Here is a 20,073-nt window from a genome sequence, read left to right as displayed (position 1 = left end):
TTAACAAAAAGCAGTAGTAAATTACAAACACTAATGTGATTTTAGTTAAAATAGAAAACTATCTAGATATGTCAACTTGTCACCTTCATTATGTATCATCAATGGGCAGGTCACAAATGAGACAAGAGAATGAGAACTCTTAAGGCTTTTGAAGCAGAGAGAACTCTTAGGTGACATGATTTTTATATTTAGAAGTAGTGAGAAACTCTCATAAGTTAACCTCCCAACCAAAAGAATCTGTTAGACTTAAAAGAATTTTGTGAGATGGCTAAATTTAAGGTAAGTATACAAAATGCATTAACTTTCCTCTATTGTGGCAAGTAGGGACTTTACACTAGAAATAATTGGAGGGGGAGAGGTTTCATTTTAAATAGTAGTAATACTGAACATGGGACTTCCCTGGTGGCTCAGCGGTGAAGAATCTGCCTACCAATTCAGGAGACATGGGTTTGATCCCTGGGTTGGGAAGATCCCCTGGAGAAGGAAATAACCCACTCCAGTATTCTTGACTGGGGAATCCCATGGATAGAGAGGCCTTGTGGGCTACAGTCCATGGGGTTGCAAAGAGTCAGACATGACTTAGTGACCAAACAACAAATATTGAACATAAACCTTAACAGGAAGTGCATGGGATTGTGAAAAAAGTGATGGATATCTTCTTGAACATAAAATAGTTTCTGAGCAAATGGAAAAGCATAGTGAATTCCATTTTAAAGTAGAAAGTTAAATTATATAAAAACTAAAATATGAATTTAATGCAGTTTGATTCGAATCTTGATAGTTTTTTTAATTGGTCAAAATTTTCACAAATTTTATATGAAAACAATGCTTGAAAAAACACTTAGAAAAATGTTTCTTAAAGTGGCGAGAGACAGTTGTATCGCTTGATAGCAGAAGATGCTTTACAGCCAGTGTAAAGTCATATCAGAGTGGTATTGTACAGACAAGTAGATCAGGAGAGCAGCATATCAAGTTCAGAATTATAGGAATATTTTTATACATGACAAGGTTATAATTTGGACAGGTATATAATAAAGGGTATTGGTACAACTGATTTCTATCAACTGTGTCTACCATGTACTTAAACCAGTCCTCTGTCACATAGAGTGTATAGAAATGAACATCAGATGGATTAAAAATTTGTAAAATGACTAGAATTTTCAGAGAAAAGCATCTACATGTGTAGTTTAAGGGCAAGGGAAACCACCTTAAGACTGGAAACCCAGAAATTGTAAAAGAAAAAGATGGGCATTTTGCGGCATATCAATTATTTTAACTGGAGAATAAAACAAATAACCATAAATAAAGGAAACTTACAAGTTAATAAGAAAAAACCACTCAGATAAAAAATATTAAAAGGTATTTACTCACGGAAAAAAATGGGTCTACAAACTTGGAGATATTTAGATTCAGCCAGAGAAATACAATTAAAGTAATGAGATATATTTTATGCTCATCAGACTGAAGACAAGAACTCTGTGCTTGTTGATGGTGATAATATGAAGGGAAACATCTCATTTATTGTTCTTAGAAATGTAGATTATCACAGCCATTTTCAGAAAGCAATCTAATTATGTGTTAAAATTAAAAATATACAAACTTTACCTACTGTTCTCACTGCTGAGAATCTAAGAGAAATAGAAGCATCCAATGGAAATGGAAACATTAGCAGGTTAGAATATATGTACAATAATACTTCAACATTTTTAATGTGCTTGATCCTCCCCCCAAAAAGATAACAGCCTGGAAATAAAGAGATGGTCCAACATAGTGGAATGGCAGAGTATTATGTTGTATCCGTATCAAGGGATAGTATGCAACCATTTAAAAGAATGGTGAGCAGTTTACCAGTTGACTTTGAAGGATTTCTATAAGTCATTGATGTTGAAAAGAACCATATGCAGAAAACTGTGTGTGCATTTTCATTCCATTCTTATAGAACAGTGACCAAATAAAACCCTTCGATGTGTGTCTGTGTATGTATTTATCTGAATCTGTGGAATAACATGACTGGAAAAAATTTAAAAGGGTACCTCCTATGTTTGCATAATTTACTTCAGAGGGATGGGGGAGTCCTGATATAGGTATGGAGTCAAATATTGGGAGAGTTGCTTGGGAAAGAAAGAGTGAAATTTTTAAAAACAAAGCATAAAATACCAAATTTATGCATGTATGAAGAAATATATACATAAATAAAGAAATTACAATTTTTTTTTTAAATTCAGAAGTCAATTGAAAACAACTGTCAATGATAAGCTTACTAAAAACAATCAGCAGGCACTTCACGGTAGGTGAAATTGTGGCCCCAGGAGTAATGTAGGACACACTGAGGAGGATGCTAACTGGATTAAAATCATTCCTTTGTAGCCATTCTCATTAAAGGTTATTACCAGTTCCTCAGTTTGGGGGAACTGGAGACTGATAATAAAATTAGTAACCTGTCCGTAGGTCTCCAAAACCAAACCAAACCTGACTCCAGCAGGATATTAGAAGATGAATTTTCTCCCCCAACTGGGTAGCTTGGATGTTATACTGGGAGAAAATGAGATCCACTGATGTAAACTGAATAAGACCACCCTCACTGTCTTTATAGTCTAATTATTTGAAGTATTTTAGTTATGCCATATGGTTAGATCAGTTGCTTGGAGTAGAATTTTATAGTTTTAAAGAAAAAGCTTAAGGAATGTATATTAATATGACAGTATATTTAAGTACTATTTTTTAAAGTTTTTTTTTTCCTTTTTTTTTTTCCCAAAATTCATTATATCATCGAAGGTACTGATAACAGAACATGGTGACCTGGGAAATGGAAAGTTTTTGGATCCAAAAAACAGAATCTCTTTCAAATTTGATCACTTAAGAAAGGAAGCAACTGATCCAAGACCACATGAAGCAGAAAATGCAATTGAATCATGGAGAACTTCAGTAGAAACTGCTCTACGAGCTTATGTAAAAGAACATTATCCGAATGGAGTCTGCACTGTGAGTCATCCAGTGTGCACTTTTTTCTTTTGTCCTATGTAAATATGACAAGTGTTTTTGTAATATCTTGAAATTTATACTAACTTACAGAATAGACATTTAGTAACAATATTTCTTTTTTTGAAGTAAATACTTCTGAGAATGTTTACTAGTTTTTTCAAGAAACTTTAAATAGTAAATCTGTTGTAATCATTAAAAATGGAAAAATGGTTGTACCTTGAATTAAAGTCAAGTAGTAATTCTCATACGTTGGTTAGAGGAACATGATATGAGATTCTTTAATCTCATGTTCATGACTCATCTCCATCAGCTTAGAGCAAACTTCTTTTCATTAAATTACAAGATCTTAAACAAAGTTATTGGAAGTGAAATCTCTTCCTTGTGTGTTTTATAACCAAATTTCTTATATTTTTAATGTGGTTTTTTTTCATAGATTTAACCTGCTTTTTATTTTCAGGATAAAATAATGATAGAAAGTAGGAGTACTTCACTTTTCCTTCATAAAATTGTACCTAGTATGCTTTTTAGTCCCCTGCATTTGTGCTTCTGTGATCTTCTCCATAACCAATGATCTTCTGAAATGCAAATCAAATTATGAAAATCTCCTGCTTAAAACTCTTCAAAGATTTTGCATTGCACTTCGGAAAGAGTCCAGACTTCTGGACATGGCTTTCAAGGCTCTGTGAACCTGGCCTCTGCCTACCAGTCTAAGAAGACTGTACATCTTGGTTAATACCTTCTGTCCCAACTTTGTTATTATTACCAATAGCCACCCCATTTCACTCTTAGAAGATGCCTGACTAGGAAAGAAATTCATATGGTTCCCTTAAGTATCTAACTCTCAGTAATTATTTGAAAAGTATAGCACCATGACCTGAAATACTGTACAGGTTCTTTCAGTTATAAGCATGTTGACTAGGATTCTTTTGGAAGAATAACACAAGGATAAGGTGATATGGTTGAGTTAGAGTCCTCACTTGTCCCCAGGGGATTGAAAGACACAAATTATTCATTACTTTTAAAACAGTTGGCAAGAAATCAAATATTAAAACATCATCAACCCATTACAGGCATTCTCTTAGTGAACTTTCTCAGTTATAAGTAAATTAATTTTCTCACTTCTGTCTCAGTACTTTTTTATTTTAAATGTCTAGAGAAATGGCAACCCCTGAGATTGTGAAATGTTTTTGAACATATGAGGGTACAGTTAGTTTTTTCCCAATAGGTTGTACTTCATCTGTTGTGCGCTATTTTATGTTTCACTAAGAATCTGTGATTCGATGTATAAGTACTTGTTTTCCTACCTACTATATTGGAGTGATGGCCTACCTTGTATTCTTTTATATGTTCTTGCTACAGTTCTATACAGTTTTCAATATTTTATAGATGTTTAAAGTTGGACATTCTGTGGCCCTAAATTCACTCTTGTGTTTATTTTCTTTACCAATAAGGTATATGGTAAAAAAATAGATGGACAGCAAACCATTATTGCATGCATAGAAAGCCATCAGTTTCAAGCAAAAAACTTTTGGTAAGTTAAATTTTGTTTTGGGGAATTATGACCTTGCTTATATTCTTTGTAGTTCTTGCTTTGTTGATTGGGCTTATACCTTGTTTGTGTATGATTGACTAAGAACAGTACAGTATAAAACTTCAGCCTTTTGATATGAGAGAAATAACTGTTCTGTATTCCACCCAATCATTTAAAGGTAGCAGTAAATCTGTTGACACTCAGTGAAAAAAAGGTGGGAGAGGGAGGAGTAGTTTGTGGACTACCAAGCAGCGTTCTAAGGGGACGTGTGTGCCTGTGACCAGACCAGTTGGCAGGCCCATATGTTCGTCCTGAAAAGGGATTGTTCCTGAATGAGACTTAACACGGGGGAGGAAGACAGAGATACTTAATAAAGTGAAGGATGATCATTTTTGTGTGTGAACTTTAATGACGCTGAAGTAGATGTTTTCATATGGATTTCTTTGTGCCTGGTTGGCCAATATGAGAAAATAATGACATGTTTTGTACAGTGAGACGAATTACAATCATGCCTTATAATTTTTGTACAAATCATTTGATTATGCCTTGTAAAAGTCCAGCTCTCCAAAATAACTGGTTTTCCCTACTCATCTTGAAAGTGAAAGTGAAGTTACTCAGTCATGTCCAAATCTCTGTGACTCCGTGGACTGTAGCCTGCCAGGCACCTCTGTCCATGGGATTTCCCAGGCAAGAATACTGGAGTGGGTTGTCATTTTCTTCTTCAGAGGATCTTCCAACCCAGGGATCGAACCCGGGTCTCCCGCATTATAAGCAGACGCTTTACCGTATGAGCCCCCAGGAAGTCCTATTCATATTAGACTTTTATTAATCAAGTTGTTGGGCCTTTTTATTCTTAGACAATCCTATTTCTGAGATCTTTCCTGTTATAAAATTCTGTGGCTCTCCAAGACTTTGTAAGTTCGGAATTGAATGAAATCTTTACTCTTATCCCCATTTTTTGATAACACATGCTAAGCCCTTCAGAGTAAGTATGGTTATAATATTTACCTGAAGTATTTTAGCCTTTGACTTGTTAGCCGAGTTGGTTGGTGGTGTGTTAAGGGTACAATAGCATGTATCAGTAACCCCTGTGGACCAGTTTTATCTATGGTCCAAGGTTGCTCTACTGCTTAACCATCACAGAAATAAATGTAAGGTTACAGGAACATTTGGAGGAAAGCAGATCCGTTATCACTGAAGGAAAATCAATTCAGTTTGTAGACATATGCCTTCTTGACAGGCTGAAGTTTCCTAGAAGTTCTGTTGTATTAACTTACTTGTATGGCATTAATATAAATGTGTTTTGTCCATTTTGGGCCTAAAAATTTGTCGCATTGATTTACCAGTATCTTAAGAAATAAATCTTCACAAAATCGCTATTAATTTATGGTGCTTGTGCCAGGATACTTACAATGAAATCAATCTTGTTGAGATTTGGACTCATTACTCAGTTTTAGTTTAGAATATATTGAGAGATGTTATAGTAAAGTTACTAGTTTATAAATATAGTAAATTTACTAGTTTTCAGAAATACAGTTTGTGTCAGCATATATAAAATGAAAATGATGTCCTTGAATTTTCTGGTCTGTTTCACTGCACATATCTAAATTTTTTTCTAAACTACTGTGAACATTATATTATTGAAGCTAAAATCACTTCCACTTTTTGGAAAAGATAATTTTGTATGACATTCTAAAGTACTGGACATCACATATCACAATATCCTCACTAAAATCTAAATATTTTGGTACAATGAAATTACTTCAGTTCACCTCAGATACAGATAGAATAAAGATCAGAAGATTCTAGTCATGGACATTTCTTAGATTTCACTAGAGACATTCTTTTCTTGGTCTCTACTGTTTTGGTAATGTCCAGCAGTATTGGGGGCTTAATAAATGTTTGTTGAATAAATTCACATTTGTAATTAAAGCATTAATAGAAGAGAAGGGAAGAATATAATCAAAGGCCAAGAAATCTTGACTATTCCGTTGATGAAAGGGTACTGTCTACACAGTGCAATATGCTGTTACTGTGTATATATATAGTAATATATATATAGTATATATGCATAGTATAGTATATATATATAGTAATGCCTTTGGAAGGATCTTTTGAAACAGCTCTCAAAGTGGTACCATTGCTTGATTTGTAATTCCTTTTTTTTTTCCTCTTCACAATCAGTGGTGATATGTGCATATTGCCATTATAAATCAGAATTGTGTATGCTTAGACCTCACTAGTTGTTGATACTAATACCTAGATAAGAGGAATAACCTCTTTTGGAATTGTGGAATAAAAATGAATAGATCTAAGTTCTTTTTCCAAAATGACTGAATTGAGTCACTCAAAATCAGAACATGTTTCAAAGTTGTCTTTTATTTTGTAGACCACATGCTTTGTACTAATTATAGCACTTCTCAATTAAGTGTTGATTTTAGGTTTGAGGGTGCTATCACACTGTAGGTTTTTGTGATGGGTCAGATTGCAAGACCATTGAAGGGAACCCAGAAATAATTCTGTAACAAAGCCAGTATAGTGACCCATTAGCTCTGTGACTATTTACATATTGTTTAAAAAAAAAAAACTGGTAAGTTTACGTATCAGGATATGTCTTTAGCATGCAAACAGCAAATAGAACTTGAAAGCAAAGAAGTTGCTATGAAAAAGATGTCAGGAAAAAATAAAATCATTATCTGAGAGACAAAAATAAAATCATTATCTGAGAAACAAAAATAAATAACATGCTTGTTGCTTGTTTGTAATGTCACAGTTTCCTACCATTAATCTGTACCAATTTTTATACGAAATATCATTTTGAAATCTGTACCTTTTATGTGGAAACTAAATCTAAAATTAGAAAAGAAAAATCTGATACTTATAACCCTTCTCCTTCCAAGTATCAAAATCTCCCTAAGAATGTTGAACTGTCATCCATTCTTTTAAAACTATGTACTTAGTATCATTCAGTGGATGGTAAATTTGTGAGAGCCCTTGATAATCTGAATATTTATTCAGGTTTTTCTTAATTAAGGCATAAGTGAGAAAATTGATGTAGTTTTGAACTGTATTTTAAGCCTTAGAATTCTGAAATTGCATCCATTATGTAGATCCTTATCAGTCAGGTGAAGATTAAATTAAATGTAGCTCATAACTAAACTTAACCGCTTGATTCTTTTGAATATTTCAGTGATTAAAAAAATGAATATACATCATCCATCCCCCACACTCTGTCACTATGTAGCGTAAATTTAAGTCTGGAATTTAAATAATTTAAAATTTATTCAAATTATTTTCCCTACCTTATTTACAGCTGCTGTTTTTATTTTTAAGGAATGGTCGTTGGAGGTCAGAGTGGAAGTTTACAATCACTCCTTCAACCACTCAGGTGGTTGGCATCTTGAAAATTCAGGTATGAAATAAATTAGTTTGCTTATGTCTAGATGATTCTGAGCGGAGAAACAACTAACTCATGTATTTTCATAGTACCCAGTAGCTATTTCTTCCCCAGGTCTTTGTTTACAGAGGCAATGGGGGGAAAAGTAGTGCTGATTTTATCTTTTAAATAACCTTGCAGTTCATTCCCTAGTCATCAGAAATCTGCAGGAGTAGTTGATCGATTCTAAACACAGCTAAGATTAGATCCGATCATTTGGGCTGCTCTTTATACAGTTTGTTCATCCAAGCATCTTCTGAGTTGAGTTGCGCTGTTCTTTAAAATTGGGGTGGAGTTGAATGAAGTATAATACTAATATATGTGTGTGTGTAGATGTATAAATATATATATTAATACATGTGCATGTTATATATATCTTAAGTATCTTCTATACTCATATTTCGCTTACGTGAAACCCACTAGAACTGACTCAATGTAAGCTCAAATGTTTATGTAGAAGAAATCTGATAACTAAGAGGATTTGAATATAAATAGTATTAAATAAGTTACAGAGAGATACTGACTGATCTCCTCTTGGTTCACTTATTTATTCGATAACATTTATTATATCACGAAACTGGCATGAAAGGTATTGTGCTAAGAGCCGTAAAGGAGTAAAGTTGGATCAAACACACTGCTCTATCATTTGACTCCAGAATATATTATTTCTAAGCTTATGTCCTATTACTTTTATGTCTTGATGTGACTGTCTCTTAAGGGCTAGAGAATAGAAATTATGAACATGGATTCTGAAACCACATTGCCTGAGTTTGAATCCCAGCTCTATCAGTTGAGTAACATCAGGAAGTCATTTAAGCTTTTATTTCCTCATCAGCTAAGAAAAAAAAAAAGGAAGAAAGATAGTAGTAATGGAATAGCTCATACAGTTTGAAAATGAGTTAATATGGGCAAAGTGGTTAGAACAGAGCCAGGCATAAAGTGTTAATTAATGTTACCTGTTATTGTTGACATTATTCTTTCCTTCAGTCAGACCTCAAAAGCTCTCACCTGCATAATTTCTGAGATGGTGCCCCTGTTGGGCTAAAGCTTGTTAAGAATAAGGATTGTCTGGTTCTATCTTCAGCACTTAACATGATGCCTAGCATATAATGTTTACATGATTTTGTTAATTTGCTGGAGCCTTTGTCATCTCCTAATCCATTTTAGAGCTTCCCTGGCGGCTCAGATGGTAAAGAATCTGCCTGCAATGCAGGAGACCTGGGTTCAATCCCTGCATTGGGAAGATCACCTGTAGAAGGGAATGGCAACCCACTCCAGTAGTCGTGCCTGGAGAATGCGGTGGACAGAGGAGCTTGGTGGGCTGCAGTCCATGGGGTCACAGAGTCAGACACAACTGAGCAATTAATGCACACAATCTATTTTTTTACATTGCCATCAGAAAGATGATTTTTTTTTATTTAAATCTGGATATGTACTTGCCTCTTGAAACCATTTTAGTGCTACATTCACCTGCTAGATATTCCAGACAATACTGCATAGCATACACGGCCTACTGTTGACTTGTCCCCTACCTGTATATTCTGTCAGCCACTCCTCTTCCTCCTCAAACTCACACATGCCAGTCCTAGGTACCTGTAGGCCTTTCTAAAGTATACTCTTCTCTAAGCTTAAGTTGCTTCATCTTCCCTAGTCCGTTATACTCATTTTACTAAACCCAAGAACAATGTCACCTCTTTTATGAAGTCCTTTTTTTAAGTTTCAGAGAGAGTCTGGAGTATTGCTAATGTATTTTGTACATACCTCTTACTGTGTTGTGTTGAAATACGAGGTCAGGGATTGTCTTTTAAAAAGCTTTTATGTTTCTGTAACCTCCTGTAGTAGCAGTCGTCTCTATTTAATTAATGTTTATTGAATAAATTCATTTCTTTGGATTTGAGGAGTTAAATGGGTAGTGGAAATACACAGAAGATGACTGGTGTTGGGAGAGAACATTGTGAGTTCAGTTTTGGAAATCAAGTTTAGATACTGGTAGAGCATCTGTGAGGTAAGGATGTCCTGCAGTCCAGTCAGTGGAGGGCTTGCCTGAGTAACTGCAGGAATTGCTGCCTAGTTCCTCACTAGCCTGAAGGCGGGAAGATACTCACTGAAGTTTAAAAGGTCAGGAGCTCAGCAGAGAAGACTGGGTTAGAGCCAAAATTGGTAGTCATCTGCATTGGTGTGATTGTTGAAGCCATGCGGATCTTGATAACTCCTGAAACGTGGTCACTGTAATTTCTTTTTCTAATAGGTTCATTATTATGAAGATGGTAATGTTCAACTAGTGAGTCATAAAGATATACAAGATTCCTTAACAGTGTCTGTAAGTAATTAATTCCAAAATAAAAGTTAAACAACCTAATACTTCTATCAAATCATAACAGTTTTGGAATTAACATTTAAAATAGTATTTCTGCTGTAGATTTAAGTATTTTCGGATAGAGGAAAGATGGTAAGTACTTGGGAAATTGGTACCTAACTTTTTTTTTTTAAGCAGCTTTGTTTAAAGAGATATATTTCACCATTTAGTGCACCCATTTAAAGTATAAAATTTATTTGTAGTATATTAACAGGGTTGTACAACAGTCACCACAGTCTTATTTACAACATTTTCATCCTCCAAAAACCCAGTGTACCCATTAGCAGTTCCTATTCCCTCCTACCAGCCCTTCCCCCAAGCCCCTCTCAACCCTAAGCCACAGTGAATCTACTTTCTGACTCTATGGATTGTCCTATTCTGGACATTTTATATAAATGGAATCCTAAAATATGTGTTTTTTCATGATTGGCTTTTTTACCTAGCATGATATTTTCATGGTTCACCCTGTGAGAGATGTTAGTATTTCTGTCCATTTTATTGCCAAATAATAACCCATATACCATTATATATTTATCAGTTGATGGGCATGTGTCTTGTTCTTCAGTTTTTGTGCTGTGAACCTTCATGTACCATTTTTTGTGTAGAAATTGTTTTAATTTCTCTTCAGTATATACAGGGTGGTGGCTTTAGGTTGGTCAAGCCTTTTGAAGAACTGCCAGACTGCTTCCAAAGTGGCTGAACTAGCTCACTTCCTGTCAGTTGTAGTTTCTCCACATCCTCACCAAAATTTGTCTACCTGTTTTGTTACAGCTATCCTAGTTAGTATTAATCGTACCTTATTGTGATTTTTATTTATATTTCCCTGATGGATAATGATATTGGGCCTATTTTTGTGTATTTATTGGTCATTTGAATAGCTTCTTTGGAAAAATGTCTTTTCAGATCTTTTGTCTATTTTTTGATTAGTTATTTGTATTTTTTTGTTGTAATTGTTGCTTATGTATCCTGATACAAGTTGTGTGTCAGATATATGATGTACAGATACAAATTCTGTCTGTCTTTTCACTTTCTTGGTAGTATCATTTGCAGAACAGAAGTAACTAGTTTTGATGGGGTTCAGTTTGTTTTTTCTTTTGTTACTTGTGCTTTTGGAATATTAGTAGAAACTATCACCTAACCCAGGATCATGAAGATTTACTCCAGTGTTTTCTTCTAAGAATTTTATGGTTTTAGCTCTTAAACTAAGGTCTGTGATCCTGTACTTAACTTTTAAGCCCTATGGTATTTTTTTCCCCTCTATTTGGATTATGATTTAATGAAGTTTTTCTTGTTCAGCTTTCAAATTCTAGAAATTTTGAACTTAAGTTTTTTTTCTTGCAAAGTTCTTTCACACATTCTTTTCATTGCAGATACAACTATGTCTTTGTGGAATTTTTTTCTCCCCAGGGTAGTAATAATATAATACATTAATAATAACATTTCTGATAAACATTTGTGTTGTATACCTAAAGCCATTCTTGTATTGTAAACATCAACTACTAATACTCAAAAATTTACAAATTTTTTTTAAGTTTAATTTTAAGAAAGCATTTAATATTGAGAAACATGTGAGACTGTATTAGGCCAGATTCTATCTGAAAAGAAATGAAGACTGTGGGATTTGGGGCTTTTCTTTCTTTTTTCTTTGCTTTTGTTGTTGTTTCAGTTTTTCGTTCACACTAAGGTGATTTCTGGTTTCTTGCTAAATGGTATTCTTGCAAAATTTGCCAGGAAAGATAATTACTGATGTCTGATTTTCTATAAGGCAGTCTCAATATAGTTCTGTGTCATGAGTATCTATGTAAAGTTACTTTTGTAGCAGGGTACTTGGTACTGTCTTCTTTGAGATTGAGTAAAAATTCTTCCTAAGAGAGATTTGTCTGCAAAATCATAGACTGGAGTTGTGCAAGATCTGGTTGTAGTAATTAAACTTGACTAGTATACCAGTTTGTGCTGCTTGTTTTAGGAATTACTTTTTTACTTCATCTTAGAGGATTTTCATTTGTTGTTTTATTGTTTTTGGATAGAAAAAATGTGCCCAATATATAAGTAATATATATAAAGAAGATATAGATAATTTTGTTAACATTTATTTATAAAAAAGTCTCACTTTCCATTAGCATTTACTATTAGGAAAAATACAAGGACACATTATATTGAAATGTTTTAAAAAATTTCCAGAAAATATTTAAACACTAAATTTAAAAATATGCTTTTTCTAATTGGTAATATTTTTTTAATGTATCATTATGGTGGTGAATATTGTTCAGTAAGTATTTGGCATATAGTCATTAATTAGAAATCTGTGACTAATTTCTTATCTGTAACGATTATCTATTGACATGTTTGTATTATAATTGAATTTTTCATCAGCATGTATTACTAAGATTTCACTTACTTTAACCAGGGAACACTATAAACACACTCATTCTATAGACGTAAAATGTTTTTGCCTAATTGTCTTGGAATTTAGAATAGTTGATCTTACAGTATTTTTCCCTTTGTCATAATTTCTACCTGTGTTATTTAAATTGTAATAAATCATTAACCGGACATCTATTGACATACCTATTTAAAAGTTAATAGTGAAAAAAAAACAAAAAAAAAAAAAAAAAGTTAATAGTGAAAAAAAAAAAAAAGTTAATAGTGATGTAGTTTTAAGTTACTATTTTATTTTCTTTTGATTTTGTTTTTCATTCAGAATGAGGTGCAGACAGCAAAAGAATTTATAAAGATTGTAGAGGCTGCAGAAAATGAATACCAGGTATGAGTTTCAAAAATATTATATAATCTATGTTTGCTTATAAATATTGGCACTGAAATTTTAATTTCAGTCATAAACTTGAACTTTTTCATCATTTCACTATAATAAGATAGTCTTTTTTCATTTTAGTTCAAGTGAAGACTTGTGAAAATGTAGCAAAAACTCAGTTTTAGCCAACTGTAATTTCTGAGTACTGGTCAAAATAGACCAAGATTTTAGATGGCTATTTTGTTTCTGACAAGAAATTCTAATATAGGAGGTATTTCCCAGAACAGTTAGATTATATGTGATTTGCTTAGATCATAGTTCATTTTATACTCTGCTTTTTATAATACATTCTTTATCAGCTTCTAAACTGCATTCTTGAATTTAAGCATTTATGTATTGGACATGTTTCCACTCCTTGCAAACAGTAATTTGTGAAATTGTTCTGAGAGAAATAGTAAAATAGATCCAAAATGAGAACACACAGAAAATTAATTTATAATTTCATTTTATTAAATTTAATTATTCAAAATGATTATAAGCTTTTTCTTTTAGCTGCTTTTAAATAGCTTTTAAAACCATTTTGGGATTTTTACTTGACTTTTTAAAAACAATGAAACAGGCTTCATAAATAAGGTGTTTCCTAAAATATCTATGTGTTTTCTACATTGTTCTGTTCCTTTTATTTCATTAAACTTTTAACTACTGTTTTTCCTAGACTGCCATCAGTGAGAATTACCAGACAATGTCAGACACTACTTTCAAAGCCTTACGTCGACAGTTGCCAGTTACACGCACTAAGATTGATTGGAACAAGATCCTTAGTTACAAGATTGGAAAAGAGATGCAGAATGCATAAGATGAACATTGCATGACCGGATCATTTTAGTGTCTTTGCGTTAAAAAAAAAATCATTGCAAAAGTATTCAAAACTGTCAAGCTACCCAGTCAGAGGGCTGTTGCCATTTAAAATCACTGTAATTAATTAGTTTGGTTAGAGCACAAAGCTTAGCTAATCAACCTTTTTTTTAAATTTCTTTTATTCAGAGAAGATTGAAAATCAGTTTAGTTTAAATGTCTTTTGCTTTCTGTTATGTCTTTCTTTCTTACAATGAAGACATGATTCCTGTAGTTTAATGTCAAAAGTTTTTGAAGTGTTTCAAAAATGTTTTACACCGTAACCCTAAAGTTGTTGTCTTCTGGTCTATGAAGTGGGTAACTGTTGCTCTTTGCCCAGTCCTTTTTAATGGGGTCAATAATGGACATTCTAGTATAAGGTGGTTGATGGATTTAGCCATATATGCTGCTAAAGAAATTGTCTACCTTTCCCCCCTCACCTCTTTCATTTATGTAAGATTGAGATTAGAGGGAAAGCATTTTCTATATCAATTGTGTTTAAACCTTTCAAGAAGGTTATTTAGCTAGCTTAGTGTTTAACTGAACTTTTTTTAAACAAGGCCAAGGTCTAATGCTGTTTTGAGATTCTGAATTAAATGAAAATTCTTATTTCAGAAATGCATTTAATGCTTTTTTTTTCCTTGTGACAGTTATGCAAATTAGCCTGGATTCCATATGTCCCTGAGTTATTTTTATCATAAAGCCACAAATGTATTATAACAAGGCAAATTGTAATATATATAATCCTGAACTCATGACCATGTCTCAGTTTATTTTTTTCTTGGAGTGAAAAGTACTGAAATTCAATGTGACATTAAAATGAAAAATTTCGTATTTATTTGAGTATAAAAGTCACTTACCAGTGAATCATATACTATTTTAAAATACTTTCTTTGGATATTTGTGATTCTTTACTGGTTGTAAATTAGACAAGCTGGGAGTACATATGGTGTGCAGTGAAGTCTAAATTTTTCCATCTTCCTATGCATCATAAGCATGTTTGTAATATTTTAAAAAATACATTTACTGATGCTACAGGAATTTCAAGCCTGTGGTGAATGTTAGTATTTACTATAGGGAGGGTGGATTTGTGGTTTCATTGAATTGAGTTATTGCTTATTATACTCCAGTGGAATTCTTTCCTCACATACTCCTGCGGATGTCTGGGCCTGGAAATGTTTTTTTTAAAAACACCACTTTTATTATGTACAATAAAATATTTCATTAGCTTGAATTGTATAGATTTTAAAAATTCTCTCAATGAAAGCATGTTGTTTAATTTCTTTTTTAAAAAATCACAGTTGGGCTTTGAAAGCATTGAGAATATAAGCATACATAAAATTATGACACTTCTGGTTAGATTGTTTTTTTCTAGCTTTAAAATACAAGTTTTCTCATATTGAGGTTCCAGAAGAAAATGAATTAATAGTGCTAATAATCTATTCCCTTTTTTAAAACACATTTTCAAAAGTCTAATAATGATTCTGAACTAAGCATTAGGTGAATTTTTAATTGATTAGCTTAATTATGTCAACTGGGCTATCATGAGTTTGTCATGTGCTGAAGGTTAATTATTTTGACTCTGTTCTATGGCCTAGAATGCTATGTTAAAAATATATGTAATTGTTTCTGAGGTGATGTGTATGTAAAAGGTAATATTTATCGAAATAGAGCACAGTCTGAAATAACAGTTGTGTAATAGACTTAGTCTTTCATAGTCTAAGATTTGCATTTTATTAAAGTAGAAAAAGACTAGAAACACACAGTATCCTAAAACTCAGGGTTGTCTTTTTAGTAGGAGTCATAACTGAGTGACGGAACTGAACTGAATGCCTGCTTTGTTGAATAGGCCAAAGTGTGGAGGTAAAGGCAAAACTAGAACAATTATGCAGTAATGTGGACAGAGAAAGCTGGCTTGGCCTAAGGTAGAGTAGGCTGTAAAGGTAGTGATTTCTGGTTATATGTTAAAGATAAAAGCATTTGGATTTGCCAGGATTGGTTGTAGATTGTGAGATAAAGGGAGATGGCAAGGACATTCGGGGTTTGAGAAACTACAGAAGATTCAGGGCCAGGGAGGGCTGGAAGCTTGGTTTTCAAGGGGGGAGTACCTTCTAGCAGTTAAGATACTGGAGATAGGAGGTGGACAAATGCTCTAGACCAGAAGAACAGGAGAGCTGACAGACCTGTGAAACATAATTGATAGCTAGGCAAAATGGAAGACTACTCAAGGTTAGTGATAGTGAATTAAGAAGACTGCAATTAAGGCAAGTGTTTTATCTTCAGCCATGTAAAGCCGCGTGAATGCAGGCCTAGCGTAGGTGAATTGGATTTAACAGAGGTTGCCACAGGAGTCTTACTGACCCGATGAAGAGGGTCAGTGTTGTAGAGATAGCCTGGGAACTTCAGCTAGGTAAACAGGGAAGGACAGACGTGAGAGGAGGAGAAAGTGAAAATGTGGCACCATCAATGGACTATAAGTCTGTTTAGAAGAACAGTCTGGAAATGTAGGAAGTGAAGTTAGCATGATGTGTTTAAAGTTGAGAATTTGAGGAGTTACACTTAATCTGTTATGACAAGTATGATCAAGTATGACAAGTATGATCAAGTATGATCAATCAGTCACTGACTGAGGTGAGAGAAGAGAGGAATTCAGGAACCGTGAAGTCTGTGCTTGCTGTGGATACTACAGCCAAGAATTACAGTAGAATTAGGTGTTCTGACGTGAGTGCTGTTTTCTCAGACTATCTAGATGTACATTTATAGTACATTTGATAGATAACTATGAGCTGTTTTCTCATTTGGGATTTTGGAAACTAAAATGGGGACACGAGCATTCAAAAGGTATCCTGGAAGTTCCGGTTCATTATAAATGTTCTTGGAAAGTGAAATTTGTAGGATAATAATTATGGACAATTATAGATATTTATGGGCTTCCTAGTGGCTCAGCAGGTAAAGAAACTGCCTGTAATGCAGGAGTCAACAGGAGAGGTAGTTTCAATCCCAGAGTGGGGAAGATCCCCTGGAGAAGGGCATGGCAACCCAATCCTATGTTCTTGCATGAAGAATCCCATGGACAGAGGAGCCTGGCAGTCCGTAGCGTCACAAAGAGTCGGACACAACTGAAATGACTGGGCACTCATGCACATAGATAATTGTATAGCATTTGAGTGGCCCTTCCTGTGATTAAAATCATTTTTGACTTTTAATCACACCAGAAGTCTTGGGGATAATGCAAGATCCTTTGAAAAGATCTTCCATACTGATCATCAGTTTATATCTTTGCCAGATACTGGTTATAAAATATAAAGACATACATTGCCAAACACAGGAGTTTGGTAGTGCATGTGTGCTCCTAAATTTCTTAAGAAGGTGTATTTCTGTTCACTTCTCTACAGATTATTTAAAAGCAGAATCACAATGTCTGTGCTATTTGTCAATTGTGTTTTGGAACAGCTTAACCGAATTTAAAAAAAAAATTTTTTTTAAGGCAAGGCTCTTTGTATAAGCATCTTTTTTGACTTTCTGCATATTTTGCAAAAGCTTTATTTTAGGATTGGCTGGGAAATAGATGGGGAGACAGTGCAAACAGTGTCAGACTTTATTTCTTGGGGCTCCAAAATCACTGCAGATGGTGACTGCAGCCATGAAATTAAAAAGACGCTTACTCCTCGGAAGGAAAGTTATGACCAACCTAGATAGCATATTAAAAAGCAGAGACGTTACTTTGCCAACAAAGGTCTGTCTGGTCAAGGCTATGGTTTTTCCATTGGTCATGTATGGATGTGAGAGTTGGACTGTGAAGAAAGCTGAGCACTGAAAAATTGATGCTTTTGAACTATGGTGTTGGAGAAGACTCTTGAGAGTCCCTTGGACTGCAAGGAGATCCAACCAGTCCATCCTGAAGGAGATCAGTCCTGGGTGTTCATTGGAAGGACTGATGCTGAAGCTGAAACTCCAATACTTTGGCCACCTCATGCGAAGAGTTGACTCATTGGAAAAGACCCTGATGCTGGGAGGGATTGAGGGCAGGAGGAGAAGGGTACAACAGAGGATGAGATGGCTGGATGGCATCACCGACTTGATGGGCATGAGTTTGAGTAAACTCCGGGAGTTTGTGATGGACAGGGAGGACTGGCATGCTGCAATTCATGGGGTCGTAAAGAGTCGGACACAACCGAGCGACTGAACTAAACTGAAGTCGTGCCAGCTGATAGAGAATATGCAAAATACTCACCAATTAAAATAACCAGCTAAACTTCTAAAAGGCCTTACTTGTGTTAGAAATTAATATCAGTTCACTCATTACCCACTCCAGTATTCTTGGGCTTCCCTTGTGGCTCAGCTGGTAGAGAATCCACCTGCAATGCAGGAGACCTGAGTTCGATCCTTGGGTTGGGAAGATCCCCTGGAGAAGGGAACAGCTACCAACTCCAGTATTCTGGCCTGGAGAATTCCATGGACTGTATAGTCCATGGGGTTGCAAAGAGTTGGACATGACTGAGCGATTTTCACTTTCAAGATTAATCATGCTGTGTTCAGAGGACTGTTCTAGGCAGTGCAGAGTCAGGAGAATACAGAACTATTCCTTAAAGGAGCCTACAAGGTAGTCATGGGACTATAGCCATGTTTTCTAATTTTTTCACATCATAACCTTAATGGAAAATGGTGGTATTTTTAGGGCATTCTGGGAGAAACAGATGAGACTGCTTACCAGCTGTCCTAAGGGTTATGGGGATCAGAATCTTTGTACACCTTGAGCCTATTTAGGACTATGTGTAAAATACTTGAAGATTGTTTACAAGATAAACTTCAAGCCTAACTTAACAAAGGTAGCTTTTAGAGGGATGTCAGGCCAAGGAAGTTGTCCTGGGAAGGATGAGTTGAAACTACTTCAGCCCAGTATTTTGGTTAAGTGTGCATGTGGCTGGTAGGCAGGAAATCCTCTTGTATCTCATTGAAGTATCACAATACAGATAACAGCATATCAGTCTCACTGGTATATCATGGGTCAAATAGCATTACCCAGTTGAAAACAAAATCTGACTTTTTAAAAAATACATTTCGCAATACAAAATGAAGACAGCACAATGGGTAAAATTTTAAATGTGTTCTTATAAAATTGGAGTATGACTAGTAAGATACTAAAGCATTTTTATCTCTAGTTTTGGTATAAGAAAATTGTACTAGTTAGTTTAATGTTAATTGTAATATGTAGCGTTAAAAACTTACCAGTTCTCTTTTTCTTTTTGTGGTGTGACTCTATCGGAGAACTTTTTTTTTTTTTTGGTCACAAACTGACTAGAGAGCGCATGGATGTCAAACCAGCCATTCATTCTAATAACAGATATTCACTACGTGAACTTAAAACTATCTAATTAATAGAAGCCTGTTAAGGAAACAAAGTTGGTTGGTATCTTTGAGGAGATGATTTCTTCAGGAGATTTATAAAATGCTCAGCTCTTAAACCAAGCAAATATTCAAGGAGTTCTCTTACTAGAAGATACCCCAGAAGCCTTACTGACTCAACAGTAAAAATCGCTGCCTTCCTCAGTGGCTTCAAGTTTTGGGCTGCTAACTTAGCCAAATCTGAACCCTGATGCAAGTCTCTTCCAGATTTCTACCTGAAAATGAGGCTTGCCCCTTATTTTCCCAAAGAATGTTGAAGAGAAATATGAAGGAACTACAGATCTCTTAGAGATAGTTGACACTGAGACTTTAATTCTTTTAGAATGCACAAGAAAAGAATAGATCAATATTCAGGACACAAAGTATCTCAAAAGAGGAAAATGTAAAATTAAGGGGAAAAAAGGAAAAAATTCGGCTAATGTGCACCTATTTCCCCTTTGGGGGGCCTTTTTTTTGGGGGGGGGGCCTTTATGAAGGAGAAAGAAAAGAGAAAATGACAAACTTGCTTTGGCAAAATCTTACGCCAGTCTAAATATCCAGTAACAGAGAACGATTAAAGATACTATGGATTGTTAACACTGAGATAGCATATAGCTTTTAAGAACTTACTAGCCAGAACTTCATATGCAACAAAATTATAAATACTGAGAGAAAAAAGCAAGTTCCAAAACGTAGAGTACAGATTTGAGTATAAATTGAAAACCTCTAAAACATGT

The 20,073-nt window shown here is 34.5% G+C and overlaps 1 protein-coding gene across 1 annotated transcript in view; it reads left to right on the top strand.

The window, feature by feature from the left end:
• The window catches only part of CAPZA2 (capping actin protein of muscle Z-line subunit alpha 2), a 53,784-nt gene extending 38,599 nt beyond the window's left edge, over positions 1-15,185 (top strand). The window contains exons 5-10 of the mRNA XM_043872167.1: positions 2,776-2,982; positions 4,434-4,513; positions 7,847-7,925; positions 10,198-10,269; positions 13,007-13,069; positions 13,773-15,185. Of these exons, the coding sequence (XP_043728102.1) occupies positions 2,776-2,982; positions 4,434-4,513; positions 7,847-7,925; positions 10,198-10,269; positions 13,007-13,069; positions 13,773-13,913 (642 nt within the window). The 3' untranslated portion in view covers positions 13,914-15,185. The remainder of the gene's footprint in view (positions 1-2,775; positions 2,983-4,433; positions 4,514-7,846; positions 7,926-10,197; positions 10,270-13,006; positions 13,070-13,772) is intronic.
• The last annotated feature ends 4,888 nt before the right edge of the window (positions 15,186-20,073 follow it).

Source organism: Cervus elaphus, chromosome 18 (genome assembly GCF_910594005.1).
Source record: "Cervus elaphus chromosome 18, mCerEla1.1, whole genome shotgun sequence".
Taxonomy (NCBI): Eukaryota; Metazoa; Chordata; class Mammalia; order Artiodactyla; family Cervidae; genus Cervus; species Cervus elaphus.
Note: the sequence above shows the minus strand (reverse complement) of the source record. Positions and strands in the feature narration are given on the sequence as shown.